At 50.7% G+C, this 18734-nt stretch overlaps 1 protein-coding gene across 1 annotated transcript in view; it reads right to left on the bottom strand.

Moving 5' to 3' along the window:
• Window positions 1-1520: 1520 nt before the first annotated feature.
• RXRA (retinoid X receptor alpha) overlaps window positions 1521-18734 on the bottom strand; it is a 106811-nt gene continuing 89597 nt past the window's right edge. Inside the window, exons 6-10 of the mRNA XM_033077867.1 lie at window positions 14465-14594; window positions 11319-11451; window positions 9119-9210; window positions 7556-7661; window positions 1521-2371 (exon numbers count right to left, since the gene is read on the bottom strand). Of these exons, the coding sequence (XP_032933758.1) occupies window positions 2224-2371; window positions 7556-7661; window positions 9119-9210; window positions 11319-11451; window positions 14465-14594 (609 nt within the window). The 3' untranslated portion in view covers window positions 1521-2223. The remainder of the gene's footprint in view (window positions 2372-7555; window positions 7662-9118; window positions 9211-11318; window positions 11452-14464; window positions 14595-18734) is intronic.

Raw genomic sequence — 18734 nt, 5'->3', positions numbered from 1 at the left:
CTTTGGGATGGGATTGGGATGGGATAATGAGATAATGGGATAATGGGATGGGATGGGGAAAAAGGGGATGGAAGATGATGGAACATAGCAGAACTGAAAGGGATGAGATGAAATGAGATGGGATAAGACTGGAATGAACAGGATGGGATGGAAATGGGATTGGATGGGATAATGGGATGGGATAATGGGATGAGATCTCCCTGTGCCACCCTGCAGCCAGCACAGCACCCAAGAGCCCCTTCCCACCCATCCAGCAGGAAAATGTGTCTCCACCCACCAGAGACCAGCAGGTTTCTCCTAGTGCAACATCCAACCAACTTCCCCAAAGCTTTTCCTCTGTGGCAAAGCAAGTCCCAGGCTCCTTCCTGCAGGGAGAGCTGGGCTGGGCCCCGGGGGCTGGGTGGGCTCTGGGCTCTGGGATTTGGGATCTGTCACCTCCCTGGGGCTGTGCCAGCCTCCTGCTGCCAGGGAACAGCCTGCTCGTGTTTCCCTTGCCAGATTTCATTTCTCCTGCCTCGTTTTCTTGGCAAATTCTTGCAGGGTGAAGCTGTTTAATAATATTTTCAGCGGCTTGCAGGCTGCTGGGGAAACAGAGCCAAGGCTGTGCCTGCCTCTGCTGACTCGCCACTTCAGGCCAGCCCCAGGGGCAGTTCCACCCCAAATCCTGAGTGCTTCTGGATTTTGGAGCTGCAGGGGATGGGGCTGGGGTGACAGCAGGAGGGTGCCAAGGGTGTCCCCTGCTCCAAACCAGGGGTGGGAGGTGCTGGTGCTGCTCCATCCCCTCCAGGAGCAAAGGAGGAGTTTTCAACCAGCTGCAAAGCACAGGGAGCAACAAGAGGATCTTGGGGGTCTCATCCTTTGCTTTTCAGAGCTCAGAGCCCATGGAGTGCTGGGGGAGCCCTTGGCCAGGCACTCAGCTCCCAGCACAGCCTGTCCATCCTGCTCAGAGGGAAAACCCTTCCCAATCCACTCCCTCTGTTTGGATTTTCTCTAATTTGTGTTTGGAGACACCTGATGAGGGTGGCACGGGGAGGTGAAGGGGGATCGCTCCCTCCCTGCCCTCTGGCCCCACACTCCATCCCATGGGGCATGGCCACAGCAGGGACTGTGTCCCCAATCCCAAAATCCTGTCCAGCTCCCTGCTGGCACACCAAGACTCGAGGGAGGGGTTGTGCAAAAGCCAAGGTGCTGCTGGTGCTCTGAGAACCCCAGAGGGGACAGGGACGGAGCTGCCACATCCCCCAGCCAGCCAGGCCCTGCCACCCCCACATCCCCACCCCAGGGGCAGCCCTGCTCTTGCTTCACCATTAATTAACAGCTACAATTAACCAGCACTCCCACTAATTGCTGCCTTGCAGTGTTTTGCAGGGCTGAAACAAAGGGTGAGCCAAACCCCGGAGTGGGGTCACACTGGGAGGGACTGGGATGCACTGGGATGGACTGGGGCAGCACTGGGATGAACTGGGATGCTGTGCTGAGGGCAGGGGTCCCAGCAAGCCCCCAGGAGCTGGGGAAGGGCCATGGGGAGTCCCTGGCAGCTGCAGCTGGCTCATGGGCACACCTTTGGGGTGAGCAGGGATGTCCCCAGGGTGGCCAAAGGGTTTTTCCTGTGCCCTGTTCTGGGGGGATTCAGCTCCATCCCAGATCCTCTGCTCTGCAGGGGGAGGAGGAGGCTCTGTGCATCCTGTGACTCACAGGGCACGGCCTCTCCCTCCACAAAGTAACTACCGAGGCTACTAAGAATAGTTAGAAACCAAAAATAGAATTTTTTCCTTTTTTTTTTCTCTCTCTTTTTTTTTTGTTTTTTTTTTTTGTCTTCTCTTTTTCCAAAAAAAAAAAACCCAACCAACTCCATCCTCTGAAAATAGCCCAGCTGCAATCCAGCAGAGTCCAAGCACTCCAAACCCCCGAGGGCTGGCACCGTCCTTGTCCCCAGGGGAGGGCTGGGGGGTGGCTTGGCTCACCCCAAACCTCATGGCACGGGCTTGGCAAAGCTGTGCCCGCTCCCACTCCTCTACAGGCAGCACGGGGAAGCAGCGAGCAGCTCTGGAGATGCAGCAGTGACAGCGGACAGGGGGGGCAGGAGGCTGGCATGGACGGGGGTCCCCCGGAGCGGAGCAGAGCAGACGGTGCCTCCAGCCTGGGGACAGCAGGGAGGGACGGGCTGGGGCCCAGGAAAGCAGAGGGAGGGCCCCCCCGGAGGGACTGACCCAGCACAGTTCTCTAAGTCATTTGGTGCGGCGCTTCCAGCATCTCCATCAGGAAGGTGTCGATGGGCGTGTCCCCTATTAGCTTGAAGAAGAAGAGATGCTCCAGGCACTTGAGGCCGATGGAGCGCAGCGCTGGGAGGCGCAGCAGGAGCTTGGCGAACCTGGGGGGGCACAGAGGGGCACGGTCAGACACCCCCAGACACAACCAGACACCCCCAAACATCCCCAGATATTTCCAGACACCCCCAGACACATCCAGACACGTCCAGACATCCCAAACATCCCCAGACACCCCCAGACATCCCCAGACACATCCAGCTATCCCCAGATATCCCTAAACATCCCCAGACACCCCAAACATCCCCAGACATCTCCAGACAGCCCCCTGCTTCTGCCCCCAAAGTTTGGGGTCAGTCCCCATCCCCAGACATCTCCACACATCCCCAGATATTTCCAGACATCCCCAAACACCCCCAGACACCCCTAAACATCCCCAGATATCCCCAGACATCCCCAGACACCCCTGAACACCCCCAGACACTCCTAAACATCCCCAAACATCCCCCTGCTTCTGTCCTAAAGTTTGGGGCCAGTCACCATCCCCAGACACCCCAAACATCCCCAGACATCCTCAGACATCCTCAGATATCCCTAAACATCCCAGACACATCCAGACACCCCCAGACACCCCCTGCTTCTGCCCCCAAAGTTTGGGGTCAGTCACCATCCCCAAACACCCCCAGACATCCCCAGACACATCCAGACATCCCCAGATATTTCCAGACATCCCCAAACACCCCCAGACACCCCTAAACATCCCCAGATATCCCCAGACATCCCCAGATACCCCTGAACACCCCCAGACACTCCTAAACATCCCCAAACATCCCCCTGCTTCTGTCCCAAAGTTTGGGGCCAGTCACCAGCCCAGACATCCCTCTGTTTCTGCTCCAAAGTTTGGGGTCAGTCCCCATCCCCAGACATCCCCAGACACCCTCAGATATCCCTAAACATCCCCACACACCCCCAAACATCCCCAGATATTTCCAGACATCCCCAAACACCCCCAGACACTCCTAAACATCTCCCTGCTTCTGCCCCAAAGTTTGGGGTCAGTCCCCTCTTCGGTGGGGCTGCACTGCAGCAATCTCAGTCTAGGCCTTAATCTGCATCAAGTGCACCAGCCCAACTGGATTCAGCTCTTTTTCCACATATTTACCTGTTTTTTTCTATATATGTAATTATTTTCTAAATATTTACCTGTTTTTTCTATATATGTAATTATTTTCTAAATATTTACCTGTTTTTTCTACATATTTAGCTGTTTTTTCTATATATTTAATTGTTTTTCTACATATTTAACTGGTTTTTCTACATATTTAGCTGTTTCCTACATACTTAGCTGTTTTTCTACATATTTGACTGTTTTTTCTACACATTTAACTGTTTTTCTACATATGTAGCTCTTTTTTCTACATACTTAGCTATTTTTCTATACATTAAGCTATTTTTCTACATATTTAACTGCTTTTCTACATACTTAGCTGTTTTTCTACATATTTCTCACTTTAAACCATTGTTTATAGCAAGTGCACTAGATGAACCGTGTTTAAAGTGTTTTTTTATCAAACTTTTCAAAACTACTAAAATGTAAATTGTGCTAAATTAAAAGAAAAAAAAAAACCTAAAAACCAGAATACCAAGATTAAAAAAAAAATACAAATAAAGTGGTGATGCTCAAAACTGCAACCAATCATCTTACCTCCCAAGCTGGCACAAGACACACAAACAAAATAAAGGCACCAATCAAAAAATATGTAAAAAATGTATGAGACCTTGCAGAAAACACACACAGAGACATGCACAAGCACACAGATATTTTACATGCATGCACAATTCCCTCTCCCTGTTTTTTTTTTTTAATTCTTTTTTTTTTTTTTTTCTGCTGAGCTGGCGAGAACGGTGGGAGCAGAGCCAGGAAAAACAAATCAGTCCTACCATCCCATTCAGGAAGTTTCACTTTAAACCAAACCAGATGATGGCTCCAGCCCTGGGATGTGTTTAACTGTGAGATAACCAGCCCTGAGCACAAGGAGCCAGGGCTGGAGGGGAGGAAAGAGCCCTGCTTCCTGATTCCCTGGGGAATGCAGGGCTGCCTTTTCAATGGGAATGCCTCTCCCTGCAGAGAAATTCCCTTTTGGTGTTTACAAATCGATGCTGGGTGGGGATTTGGAGCAAGCCCCACACCTGAGAAGGTGGGAATTCCAGAATTCCAGAAATCCCCCAGCACAGGGCAGGGGAAGGCTTTAGCTGTGCAAAACTCCAGCAGGGCTTTGCTCAACCACAGGCAGGACTTGTTTGCAGCCCCAGCTGGTGCTCATGGGGCCAGGAGGGTGCCCAGAGCTTTGGGGAACTTTGGGGGGGTCTTGTGCAAGCCCAGGGGCTCCCCCTTGTCTTGGGTTACAATCCAGAGTGTGATCAAAGGTATCTGTTCTATCACCATCATTTGAGGGTGGGGCAGTGATCCTGATCTCTGTGGGAGATATTCTGCTAATGGGCATCCATTGAAACCAGGCAGGGCATTGTTCTTTATCTTTTCACAGCCCATCCTTCCTCCAGCCAGTCATTTTCTGCTCATGGCCATTGAGTCCCACTGTGGCACTGATAAAATTACTGCATCCCATTGGGAGTTGCTCCAGCCAGGGGGAAGAGCCCAACATTTCTTACCAAGATAAAAACAGAGGTTTGGGGACACTAAGGGAGCCCCTTTCTCCACTGGACTCCAGAGGAAAACCGGATTTCTCCACATCCCCACTGGAGCTCCGGAGGGAAACTGCACCTTGTACAGGAGCACTGCTCCAACTGAGCCACATCTGTCACTGCAGGAGGATGCAGCCACCATGGAATGGGACTGCTGCCAACACCCTGCCTGACGGGTGTCAGGTTGTACTCTGACTGTGTCAGGGTTTGGGGTTTGTTTCTTTGTAGTGCTGTATTTCTATTTTAATTTCCCTAGTAAAGAACTGTTATTCCTAATTCCCATATCTTTGCCTGAGAGCCCCTTGATTTCAAAATGATAATAATTTGGAGGGAGGGGGTTTACATTCTCCATTTCAAAGAGAAGCTCCTGCCCTTCTCAGCAGACACCTGTCCTCCAAACTAAAACAGCAACTTTTCATTCTCTGTCCATATATAAGCCACACCTGATTATAAGCCGCACTTCGGGTTCAGACCAAAATTTTAGTGAAAATGGTGCGGCTTATAATGGTGAAATTACTGCTCTGGGATTCAGAGCAGCTTCTGGATTCAAAACACTCCCTCCAACACTGGGGCAGAGCTGGGGAGCTGCTAGGGGCTGCTGGCTCGGTGTCTGGGTGTGTGGTTTGGTGGTTTGGGAGGTTTGGGGAGCAGGGCTGTCCCTGTGCCACCCCTGTGTGTGCCAGGGCTGCAGGTGCTGCTCAGTGTGCAGAGCAGGAGCTCACCCCAGCAGGGGAATCATCCAGGAGAGCTGCTGGTGCCAGAACAGCTCCTCTGCAGCACCACAGCAGCCAAAGTCCAGGCTCTGGCTCTGGGTTTGCTCCAGAAATGCAATTTAATGAAGCTTCTGGAAGAGGAGGCAGCTTGGGGTGCACACAAACCCCCTGGGACAGGAGAGGTGAGAACCTTGCACTCATCCCTCAGCTCCCCTGCTCCCTCATCCTCACTGCCTGCCCCAAACCAACCTGGAGCACCCCAGAAATCCCTTCACAGCACACCTTTCTTCATCTGCCAGCACTCTGGGACCCAAAGTGGGGGGAAAAACAAACCCAGCACCACTCAGAGGGCACGCTCTGCCCGCTGCACTCTCTGCTGTGAAAGCATCTTTTCTATTTACCCATCCACTCAGACCAGCAATGCAGGTGAGATGCAAATCCCACTTGCCTGGGCTGTTTTTCCCCAACACTCATGCACCAGTAGCAGCTTCCAGTGCATTTCCTGGTTTCTCAAGAAGCTGTCAGGAACTCAAGTGGCAGTTGCCAGCTCCAGGCTGTAACTGGGAAAATGCGCCCACTCAGCTCCAGAGCTGTCCAGGAACACATTCCTGATTCCCCCTCCCATTCCCAGCTGGATTGGGGGAGGCAGGGAGGGGAGAAAAAGAGCATCAATTGAGGCTTTCACTTCCCAGCAATGATGCTCATCTGCCACTGAAAATTAACTCCATGTGAGTCCTGTTTCTGCTGCGGTTTCCAGAAGGGAAATGATCCCCCCCAGTGCCACATGTGCCCATCCCACTGCTGGGGCTGGGGCAGCTGGGGCTCCTCAGCTCTGCCCACCTCGCTGGATTTCCTGGCAAGGCAGTCAGAGCTCTGTGCACTGCACAGGGGAGGGTTTTTTAGGGATGCTCACAGCTGGAGAGGGCAGAAATGAGAATTTTATCCCAGCACAGGCTGGGAGCTGCAGCAGCCACTGCAGGGGTTTGAGTGTAGGAGCATTGGTGGGCAGGATGGTTGGGACAGATGGAGAGATCTCTACAGCCAGGTCTGGGAACTTGTGGTTTATTGCATGGAGCTGTCACTGTCAGCCACAGCTCAGAGCAGAGCAGAAAGAGAGTAAAAGAAATAGAGGAAGGGGTAAGAGAAAAAGGTAAGAGAGTGGTGAGAGAAAGAGCTCAGAGAGCGAGGTTCCTGTTACAACACAATAAATCTTCTTCTGTGTTGAACATTCTAATTTCCACTAACTAATCTAACATAAGATACAAATCCTATAGCATTTACACACAGTCTATAAGAATCATTGCATTACCATACTGTGCTACACTTTAAACCCTAAAAACTCCTCTTTGCACCCCTTCTGCCAAGCTAGCAGGGTCTTCTCTGACCTTTGGACTGTCTGAAGCAGAGGGAATTGTTCAATCAAGAGGGGATTGCTTTCATCTGGCTGTTCTATTCTATTCTATTCTATTCTATTCTATTCTATTCTATTCTATTCTATTCTATATTCTATTCCATTGTAATTCTATTCTATTTCTGTTCTATTTCTATTCTATTTCTATTTCTATTCTATTCTAATTCTATTCTATTCTACTCTATTCTATTCTAAATTCTATTCCATTGTAATTCTATTCTATTTCTGTTCTATTTCTATTCTATTTCTATTCTATTTCTATTCCATTCCATTCTATTCCATTCTATTTCTTTTCCACTCCATTCCAAGTTATTTAGTAACCAAGGTTTGGTATCTCAAAGATGGCTTTCATTTCAATCTCACGGTTTCCATATTCTCAGAATCTTTTTCTAGGCAATCACATTGATAAAGTTCTCCTGTTTCACCCTCCCCAATGTTTGAGGGGGGCAGAGGGAGCTCACCTGCCGGGCTGGTCGGGGTATTTGTGTTTGCAGTAAGCCTCTAGTGACGCGTACACCTTCTCCCGCAGCGCCTCCACCTCCGCCGGGTTCGACAGCCCCTTGGAGTCTGAAAGGCAGCACAACCCATCAGCAAACAGCTCCAGGCTCCCCAGAACCCCTCTGGGCACTGCCTCCATCTCTTCCAGCCCCACCCAAGTGTGGGTGCAGCCTCTGAGCTACAGAAGGTTTGCCCTGTTCCCACAGATTTTTCATCACCTCACACCCCAACCCCAATTTTGGCTCATCCCAGTGGTCCCAGACCTCATTTTAAAGGGTTTGATTCCCCCTCCAGCCCTGGGCTGGTGGGATTTCTCCCACCAGAGGAGAAGCCCCTGCTCTGGCACAGCCCCCAGGACAGGACCCAGGCAGGATCTGTTTTTAGCAGGGTGAAAGGGACAGTGCAGAAATCGATATCCCCAAGCACATGTGCCACGGGAACCTCTCCAGATTCCCCTTCTTTGACCATACATGGCTAATCCCAAATTGCAGACAATAAATTACTGCTGATTACAAGGAGGGGTGACTTTAAAAAAACCCAAAAAAACTGGTCAAGAAGAAAAACAAACCCAAGAAGCTGTAATAACCCCTGCTGGAACAGCCTGGCCTGGCTGTGGTGGGAAAATCCAGGCAAGGAGCTGTGCTTGGGCACAAACTGTGCTGGGTGAGGGCAGGGAGGGAAGGGTGGTGGATGGGAGCTGGGTACTGGCTGCCTTCTGGTTTTGCAGAAATGCAGAGACCCCCTCCAGGGAGCTGTGCAGGTATGTGAGCTCCTGCTGCACAGGGATTTGCTCCCTGGAATGCTGGAGGAAAACCCTGGCACTGAATCTTCTTCTTCTTCCCTTGGGCAGCTGGGGGCAAAGGGAGCAGCGTGACCCTCCTGGAGTCTGTGAGACTATGGCCCAAAACTGAGGGGTTTGTGTATTTTATGAGCACATTTCAGGTCTTTCAGCCTCTCCAGGTCTGCAAAGGGCTCTTCCAGAAATGCAGGTAATAAAAGCCCTTGGATGAGGTTGGGAAGCAAAGACAATAATCTCCATGCTCTGCTGTTGCTCTAATCCACATTTTTCTCTTCAACAACATCAAGATTCCACTTTGTTCCAATTCAGAGACAACTCCCTCAAGCACCTGAACCTCCTTTTCACAGCCACTCCAACAGGGAGAGAGCTGACAGGACAAGGGGGGATGGCTGTAAACTGAAAAAGAATAGGCTGTGATTGGATTTTGGGAAGCAATCCTTCCCTGGGAGGGTGGGCAGGCCCTGGTTCAGGTGTGACTGGGATCCCTGGGAGTGTTCCAGGATAGGCTGGACAGAGTTTGGAGCACCCTGGGCTAGTGGAAAGTGTCCCTGAACAAGATGAGCTTTAAGCTCCTTTCCAAACCAAATCAATTTTCACCCTTCCTGCCCCATCCTCAGCATCTGGCTGCCCTCTGCTACATCCAATGGGGCTTTTTTGGGGAAGAAAAGGAGCCAAAAGCACAGAGGAGCAGCCAAGAGGGGCCAGCAGAGCAGAGGTTGGCACGTACCAGGGTTGAAGAGGACAATGGCTCGCAGGCAGCCCAGCTCTGTCTTGTCCATCAGCATGTCCCTCATTTTGGACACCAGCTCTGTCAGTACTCTGCAAAAGGACACAGAAAGCACAGAGTCAGCACGAAAATACAAAGGGAGTGACAAGCCCCAGGTGTCAGAGGCAGAGTGAGAAGCTCTGGTCACGTTTAACAAAGCTGGGGATGGTGCTGGCCTGTACCAGCCGAGGATGTGGCCTCATTTTCCTCCTCCATCAAAAATAGCTCATTAGGAACATCAATAGTTCCTGTGAGATACAACAGGGACCATAAAAACCTCCTCCATCCATTCACTGAGAGGCTCTGGCACCTGAGAAAGCTGCCTAAAAATAAAAAATAACAATAAAACCCAGCCCAACAGGTATCTAAAAGTCATTTCCTCCGCCGGTAATTTTTATTGCTCCCTTTGCTCTTACTGCAGATGTCGGTCTTGAAATATTTTCCACTGATTGCCCAGTTTTTCATGTTAGATCCTGCAGCAAAGTCATGATCTTGCACTTATGACCTCACAGGAACAAATGATGTCACCCAGGTCCCCAGAACAATTTCCTCCCAGAGCAGAGCAGAGCAGCAAAGGTGATTTGGTCTCAGCTCAAGATGAGTCTCAGGGAGAGGAATCAGCATTTCAGCAGTGCCTGGAGTCACACTGTGGGTCAAACACCCTGCAAGCCTGCCTTTAAAACACTTTCCCAAAGCCTGAGATTAAAGAGCCCTGGGGACACACCCGTGGAAGCTGCTGGGAAAGGCTGGGGAGTTCCCATTGTGCAAATAAAATCACGGCTTGGTCCAATTAAAGATGAAAAGGAACAAAGGAGGGGCCTCAGAAGGCATCTGGAGCCCATGGAAGGGGCTTGGGTTTGCACTGGCAGCCTCCCTGTTCGGGATTTCAGCTTTCAGAGGATGGGTTTTCATGGATGGGCTGGGTGAGACAGGGATGGGGTGTCCAGGTGAGGCTCAGAGCTGGCCTGTGAGCCAGAAAGGGTTAATGAGGAATGGATTCTGAAAGGAATCTTATCAAAGCTGTTGGCCTGGAGACTGAGAACAGAAGGAGGAGATAAGCCAGAAGAAACCTGCAGCTGAGAAAAGGATTTTTAGAAAAGTTTTGTGAAAACCAGAGGTGGAGATGGTTTTACAGCAATGAACGTTGTGGTGATTGATTGTAACCAGTGAACAAAGTGCAAACTTTGCAGAGTGTGTAACAGACAGCATGCTGCTGTGATCAATGGAATTTAGCCTTCTGAAATGTGGTGTGTCCTTCTGTGTGTCACATCCACCCCAACAGTGACAAGGCTGGAGGTGCAGCCCCATGCTTCCAAGGAGGTTTAGGATGCAATCCAACCTTTTCAAGGATGTCAGAGGTGCAACCACAGCCCTCCAAGGATGTCAGAGGTGCAATCCCATCCTCCCAAGGATGTCAGAGGTGCAGTCCCATACCTCCAGGGAGGTCAGAGGTACAGCCTGACCCCTCCAGGGCTGTCAGAGCTACAATCCCATCCCTTCCAGGGAGGTCAGAGGTGCAGCCCCAGCCCTCCAGGGATCTCACAGGTTCAGTCCCACCTCTCCAAGAATGTCAGAGGTGCAATCCCATCCCTCCAGGGATGTCAGAGGTGCAGTCCCAGCCCTCCAGAGAGGTTGAGGATGCAATCCCATCACTCCAAGGAGGTTTAGGATGCAATCCCACCCCTCCAGCAAGATCAGAGGTGCAGTCCCAGCCCTCCAGGAATGTCAGAGGTACAATCCCAGCCCTCCAAGGAGGTTTAGGATGTAATCCAACCTTTTCAAGGATGTCAGAGGTGCAGTCCCACCTCTCCAAGGAGGTTAAGGATGCAATCCCACCCCTCCAATGATGTCAGAGGTGCAGTCCCAGCTTTCCAAGGATGTCAGAAGTACAATCCCATCCCTCCAGGGCTGTCAGAGGTACAATCTCATCTCTCCAGGGCTGTCAGAGGTGCAGCCCCAGCTCTACAGAGAGGTTTAGGATGCAATCCCACCCCTCTAGGGATGTCAGAGGTACAATCCCACCTCTCCAAGGATGTCAGAGGTACAATCCCATCCCTCCAAGGAGGTTTAGGATGCAATCCCATCCCTCCAGAGCTGTCACAGGTACAATCCCATCCCTCCAGAGCTGTCCCAGGTGCAGTCCCACCCCTCTCCTGCCCACCTGTCGAAGATTGCCCCCACACCAGCGCTGTGGGCGCTGTTCCTGTGCACGTGCAGCCCCGTGGCCAGCAGGATCCCGTCCTTCACGGCTATGGAGCGGTGTGAGAAGGAGGCAATTAGCAGCTCGTTCCACCCTGGGGAGGAGAGAACCACCGGGTTAGAGCCATGGCATGCTCACAAGTTTGGGAACCACAAGGAGGAGGAAGCTGCTATGCCAGGAAGGGGAGCCAGCTTTTTCTTGGATGTCAGGGAAGGAAAAAAACCATCAGGAACCCAAGCACTAAAAATACAGCTCATAAGGGGAGCAGTTTCCTCTATAAACCGTGCAGACACTGAGCAAACAGCTCTGCCTGGAGCTCCTGGTGGGTGTGGAGCCCTGAGCTCCCTCTGCCCTCCCAGCAGCTCCAGCCCTGTCTGCTCCTCCTCAGGCCACAAAAGTTCAGCCCTGAGCCCTGCCAAAGCAACCATGAAATCTCTGGCTTTGTTTGTGGGTTTGTTGCCTCTGCCATGAAAATGCTGGGAGGGACTGGGGCTGTTCTCTGCTTCCACAGCTGACTAGAAAACAGATTTTAGTGTTATGGGACATAGGAAAGACATCCTCTGAGCCCAGACCTACAGGGAAGGGAAGATGTGATCTCCATGTTTTCCAGCTCCCCTTCCCAACCCAACACCTCTTCAGTTCCTAAATCCATCACAGGCTGAGCTCAGGAATTCCTGAAACCAATCCTCAAGCTTGAAGGGTGGGAATTTGGGTGACTTTTAGCCAGGAGCAGCATCTTCAGTAAAACATGATGAGGTTCTGCAACACCCCTGGTCTGAACATGTTCTGGTCCAGAAATCTCAGATATTTGGATTTAGGGTTTTATTTTCCCAGTGGCCTGAACATGTTCTGGTCCAGACACCTCAAGATATTTGGATTTAGGTTTTTTTTTTTTTCCCAGTGGCCTGAACATGTTCTACAGTTCTGGTCCAGACACCTCAGGATATTTGGATTTAGTTTTTTTTTTTCCCCCAGGCTGGAAAAGCAACACAACAATACCCTGCAGCTCTCCTGCCACAAGATCTCATCTCACAGCAATAAACACAAGGCCCATGTGTGCTGTATTTACCTTCTGCTGCAGCCCTGGGTTGTGCCATCAGAAATGTTGACAAGGAATAAAGTTCACTCTTTCCTAAGTGGCCACAAGATGTTTCCACCCCAGGCACGGGAACATTTCTTTGGCTATTTACTGGGTGAGGCCTGGCACTTCCACAGGGATTGCAACACTGTGAAACCCAAGGAGGATGGAGGAGAAGGAGCCTGCAGAAACCTTGTTCCAGAGAGGGAGAGCAATCCCAGAGCCAGATCCATGGGAATTTGTCAATCAAGAGAAACCAGAGCTGCTCTGCACACCCAGTCCAAGCTGGGCTTATCCCAGTGCAGGAGCCCTGGGTTCATCAGCATCCTTCATCTGCATTATTCCCTCTAGAGCTGGGATGTTTCAGCTGAAATGGGGATGATTTTCCTACCTTGGCTTTCACCAGAACATCTCCAAAGAGCTGCCAAGACAGAGGCAAGCAGGAAAAATTCTCTAGAACCACAGGCAGCAAACTGGAAAATCAAATCCCTGAGAGTTCTGCACTTTAGCCCCAGCTCTGGAGTGGCAGAGCAGAATTCTGTGACTCCTGTGACTCCTTTCTCACCCAGCAGGGTGGCTGCAGCCTCCAGGGATGCTCTGGGATAGGGAAGGCACTTTGGCAGAGCAGTGGCCACAGTGTCAATCCTGCCAAATTTCCCCAGCAGCCCCACAAAAGCAGCTGCAGCTGCAGGGATGTGACACTCAGCATCCTTTGCCAGGCTGAGAAAACATCAGGTTATTCCTGTCTCAGCTTGGAAACAAGAAAACCAGTGGAAAACACACAAAGTCAGGCTCCCTTCCCTCCCAAACAGCTCAGAGAGGATTTTTAAATGATTCAGGGTTTGAGGAAAGCTGCTGCCAGCCCATCCAGCTCCTCCTGAGCTGTGTGCTCCACTTGTTTTGCCTCCCAGGATGCCTGACTGAGGCTCTTAGCTGGATTTTAGTGCTTCAATATTTCATGGGCAGCTGTTCTCAGCAGGCCACTCAATAATACATGGTTAGAAGGCTTGGGGAAGGTTATCTGAGGTCCTGGCAGGGGGGCTTGGAGCAGAGAGCTGCTCCAGGTGCTCAGGGCTGGAGCCACCACGAAATTTGGGATTTGTGATGGGGTTTGCAGCTCCTCTCCTGCTGCCCATGAGTGGGGAGGGAGCCACAGACAGGGAATTCTCCAGGAATTCTCCAGGAATTCTCCACTCCCATCTTTAATCAGCTGCTAAACAGAGAGGAAATGCTGGAGCTGCCATGGTGGGTTTGGGTTCCACTTCCCAAAAGGAAAAGGCAGAGCTTTGTCTGAACTCAGCCCTCAAAGATCCCTGGAGAGAGGATTCCCTGCTCATCCACTCTCACAAGAGGCTCTAAAAATCCTCTTCAAATCCACACTTTGGATGTTCCAAAGCAAAACCCACGGAGCACCTTCACCCAAGGGCTGCAGGATCCACCCTGGAAGGGTGCAGGACCTGGACAAAAGTGAATTTGGGGGAAACAAAAGGAACTTTAGAAGCACCAAGGACTTCAAAGTCTCTGCTTACAAAGAGTTTCATCCCTCAAATACATCCTCCCCTGCCCTCCCTTCTGCACAAGGACATTTAAAATCAGCCCTGAGAGTTCTATTTTCATCTGGGTGGGTGGGAGAAGAAGTGAGATGTACTTTTCTCTCCTTTCTGGTTTTAATTATGATCAAACATTTCAGTCTGACGAGATTTCACAGCGGCCTGAGTCTGCTTGGTCTTTCCAGCTTAGTTTGGGAGGAAGGCAGAGTTTAACTCCTTTGGTTTAAAGCACCCAGCACCCATCTCTGAGCTCCTCATGGGTCAGAGATGAAGCTGGGCACATTTTGGGTCCAATTCAGCATCACATCCCATGGAAGGCTTTCAAAACCCCATTTAAAAACCAAATTATCAGAGTCTATCAAGAATCAATTAAAATATTTTCAAGCTGCCAGGACCTAAATCTGAGGGCATAACCTGTTTTCAGGTTCAGGGACAATCTGTGCCTCAGATTGAGCTCTCTGGGGACAGATGTCACTCACCTGCTCTGAGCAGGATGACCTGGTCATCCAGGGGCAGCTCAGAGAAGTGGGGGATCCTCTTGGCCCACTCCACCAGGGTGAAGAGCTGTTTGTCTGCTGCCTGGCAGATGTTTGTCACAGGGTCGTTGGGCTGCAAAAAAAAGAAAAAAAAAGATGGAAAAGGCAGAGTGAGAATAAGAGAGGCTGGAGGAGCAGCCTGCTGCCACCCCTGAGGTGGATGTTATCACTCACAGGCAAAGGAAGTGATCTGGCTGCTCCACCACAAGGGCTGTAATAGTTTTTAGCAAGCCCCAGAATGGGAATTGGGAGTGCTGAGACTCCATATCCATCACCCTGACTGATGAATGCAAGCAGCTCCAGCCTGGGGAAGGGCAGACTCCAGCATCTCCCAGCTCCATAAACCAGCACCAGAGGGGGCATTACAGGAAAAAAAAAAAAGAGAGAAAACCCCTTTCCTTTGAAATATTATCCAGTAACAGGAACCATCTGCTCTCTAGGAGGACAGTCAGCCTAAACACACCAAATCCCTGTTTAAAGGAACTGCTCACAGCTCAAGTGGGTTTGTGATTAGGAGCTGGAGGAGCCTGTTTAACCCTGGGGAAGGCTGAGTGTGTCTGTAGGGTTTGCCTCCATGGACAGGGATGTCTGAGCCCTTCCCATGTCCCACTGCAATCCCTGCTGACACCCAGCAGCTGGCATGGCACAATTCCCTTCTCCCCATGTCCTTAAAAGAGCAGTTTCCAACCTGGAGAAGTTTACAGCAGACAGGAATGGCAGTGGAACCCATGGCAGAGCCCCCTCCCAGGCTGCCAAGCCACCCCCAGCCCCTCTGAGCCGTGCCCCACACCCCTGGCAGCAAACCCAAAGCTCTGTGCCTCCATCTCCCATTCTCCAGGCTTAAAATAGCCAGGATTTGGCAAGCTCAGGGCACCTGCCTTGGGGGTATTTCCACCTGTCGTGTGCAGAGATGGATGGGCACAGGCTGGCACCGCTGCAGGGACGTGCCCCCCTTGTCCTGCCCCCCTCCAGCAGCTCCCCCAGGGCTGCAAGGGCAGGGCAGCCCCACTGCCAGGGAGCTGGGGCTCCTCCCTGAGCACAGAGACCTGAGCAGGGCTGGGAGAAGGAGATCAGAAGGGATTTCCTCTGGACAATGGGAAAAACCTGAAGTTTTGATTGGTTCTGTACCTGATTCTGTACCTGACTCATTCTGTACCTGACTGATTCTGTACCAGATTCTGTACCTGACTGATCCTGTACCTGATTTTGTACCTGATTCTGTCCCTGATTAATTCTGTACCTGATTGATTCTCTACCTGATTGATTTGGTACCTGATTCTGTATCAGATTCTGTACCTGATTCTGTACCTGATTAATTCTGTACCTCATTCTGTACCTGATTCTGTCCCTGATTAATTCTGTACCTGATTCTGTACCTGACTGATTCTGTACCTGATTCTGTACCTGATTCTGTACCTGACTGATTCTGTACCTGATTGTTTCTGTACCTGATTGATTCTCTACCTGATTGATTTGGTACCTGATTCTGTATCAGATTCTGTACCTGATTCTGTACCTGATTCTGTCCCTGATTAATTCTGTACCTGATTGATTCTGTACCTGATTGATTTGGCACCTGACTGATTCTGTATCAGATTCTGTACCTGATTCAGTACCTGATTAATTCTGCACCTGATTGATTTTGTACCTGATTCTGTATCTGATTTTTACCTGATTCTGTACCTGATTGATTCTCTACCTCATTCTGTACCTGACTCATTCTGTACCTGATTCTGCTCCTGATTCTGTACCAGATTGATTCTGTACCTGATTCTGCACCTTTTCTGTACCTGACTGATTCTGTATCTGATTCTGTACCTGATTCTGCACCTGAGGAGCTTTGCAGGGTCCAGTGCTCCACTGGAAGCACAGGGAGTGTTGATATTCAGATGCAGGGAGGAGAGAAGGGACACCATGAACATCCCCACCTCAGGTTATCCCAGCTTGCTCAGCCAGGAGAATCCTGGCATGCCAGTGAGGTGGGATGGGGATCATGGTTGGTGGGAGACCCCCTGCTCCCAACCCCTTGCAGCAACAAGCAGAGCTCCACAATTCACATAATTCAGGTAAATTGGATGATTTTTTGGCAGAGCTTTCATCAGGGCTGGCTCCTGGCTGTCCTTGCACTGGCAGCACAAGCTGTCCCCAACCCCTGGTGCTCCAAAGCCTCATCCTCAGCTTCAGTTCCACCTCAGATGGCAATTCCTGGAACCACCACAGCTCTTCCTGGCAGAACCTGATCACTGCAGGGTGAGAAGCAGCTAAAAGTGTCCAGAGGGCCCTGCCTGGCTGTGGGAGGGGAATGGCAGTGCTGGAAACCCTCCCTGTGCAGGGAAAGCAAATCCCCCCTGCAGTAAATAGCAAGGGCACAGTGCCGGGGTGTGACACAGCCAAAGGGCACCTGATCCTGCTGGAAAACTGGGGGCATCTCCCAGAAAGTGGGGACTTGAAACCACACATCCAAAGGCCAGTTAAGACCTTGAGGAGGACAGCTCTCAGTACAGGCTGTGCCTTTCCCATTTCCCATCCCCAGGCTGTGCCTTACAGGAGCCTGAATCCCCAGGGCATGGGGCAGGGACACAGTGACAGCCACAAGAGCATGGACAAGGAGAATGGGGTTTGAACTGAAAGAGATATTAGGGAAAATCCTTCTCTGGGAGGGTGGGGAAGTCCTGCCTAGAGCAGCTGTGGCTGCCCCTGGATCCCTGGAAGTGCCCAAGGCCAGGCTGGATGGAGCTTGGAGCAGCCTGGGACAGTGGAAATGTCCCTGCCCATGAAAGATCACTTTAAGGTCCCTTCTAACCCATTCTATGAGGGAGACAAAGGTGCCAATCCCTAAATCACACCTAAATCATTTCCAGCCAGCTGGAAATGTCCCTGCAGGTCACCAACAGCTGGCCTGAGGTGCAGAGACACAAATCAAAGCAGCCAAGAAAACAGCTCGTGTTCTCTCCCCTGTTTATCAGGGCCTGGATTTGTCTGCCTTTCCATCACCTGGGCTCTGGGGGAGGGAGGCAGCTCCTCTGTCTCCCCTCTCCTCATCCTGTGGTGGCCTCCTCACCAGAGCTGCTGATCTCATCCATCTGCTAAACCTGCTACAAATGTCACCTCGTGGGCTTGACAATAATAGGGCACTTCAACAAGGCTCCTGCTTCTATTTAGATGCAACACACATCCTTGTTCACAGCAATGCCTGCTGAATTATGCAGGAACCGGCTTTCAATTTGGTGCCAGACGAAGCCATTTATTTCAGCTCCTCTCTGGGGTTTGTTTTCAAGGCAGCACAACGCTGGCTCCAGCTCCCCGAAGGATTTTTAATCCTGAGAGTAGTCAGAGCCTCTCTGAGCCACTCACTAACTCCTCCAAAAAAAAAAAAAAAAAAAAAAAGCACTTTACAGCCTCGTGATGATGGGATCCTCCTCTTAAATACGGGTGAGGATTTGTAGCTGATTGATTCTGGACCTGATTGATTCTGGACCAGATTGATTCTGGACTTGATTCTGGACCTGATTTTGGACCTGACTCTGTACCTGATTGATTCTGTAGATAATTCTGAACCTGATTGATTCTGGACTTGATTCTGGACCTGACTCTGTACCTGATTGATTCTGTACCTGATTCTGTACATAATTCTGGACCTGATTGATTCTGGACCTGATTGATTTTGGACCTGTACCTGATTTTTGACTCTGTACCTGACTGACTCTATGCCTGATTCTGCACATGATTCTGCACATGATTCTGTACCTGATTCTGGAGAGTTTCACCCAGGGATTGCCTCTGTCCACACCACAAAGCTTTGTATGCCCAAGAGCCACCTAAGGAATGCCAGCAAAACATGCCTTTGCAAAAAGAGCATCCCCAAAAGCCAGTCTGACTTTTTCCTGCCTCTCAGATCCCTCACAGACTCTCAGAATTCTGCTGGAAGTGACCCTAAAATGCTCCATTTCCAACCCACTGCCATGGGAAGGCATTTCTGACCCAAACCCTCCAAGCCTCACATAAAGAGCCAGATAAAAGTGTTGTTGGAACAGAAAATACACACTGCAGACTCCTTGCACTTGCTTGGGATAGCTGCATTTCATCAGCTCAGCCTCAGAAGTGCACAGGGATATTTCAGTGCATGAGCCTGCTCTCTTGGTAGAATCCTCAAAGGACTCTGTGGCACCAGAAGATGCTCCCCATTCAAGCCTCCACTGCTGTTTTTCAGAGG

Source organism: Catharus ustulatus, chromosome 21 (assembly GCF_009819885.2).
Source record: "Catharus ustulatus isolate bCatUst1 chromosome 21, bCatUst1.pri.v2, whole genome shotgun sequence".
Classification (NCBI taxonomy): Eukaryota; Metazoa; Chordata; class Aves; order Passeriformes; family Turdidae; genus Catharus; species Catharus ustulatus.
Note: the sequence above shows the minus strand (reverse complement) of the source record. Positions and strands in the feature narration are given on the sequence as shown.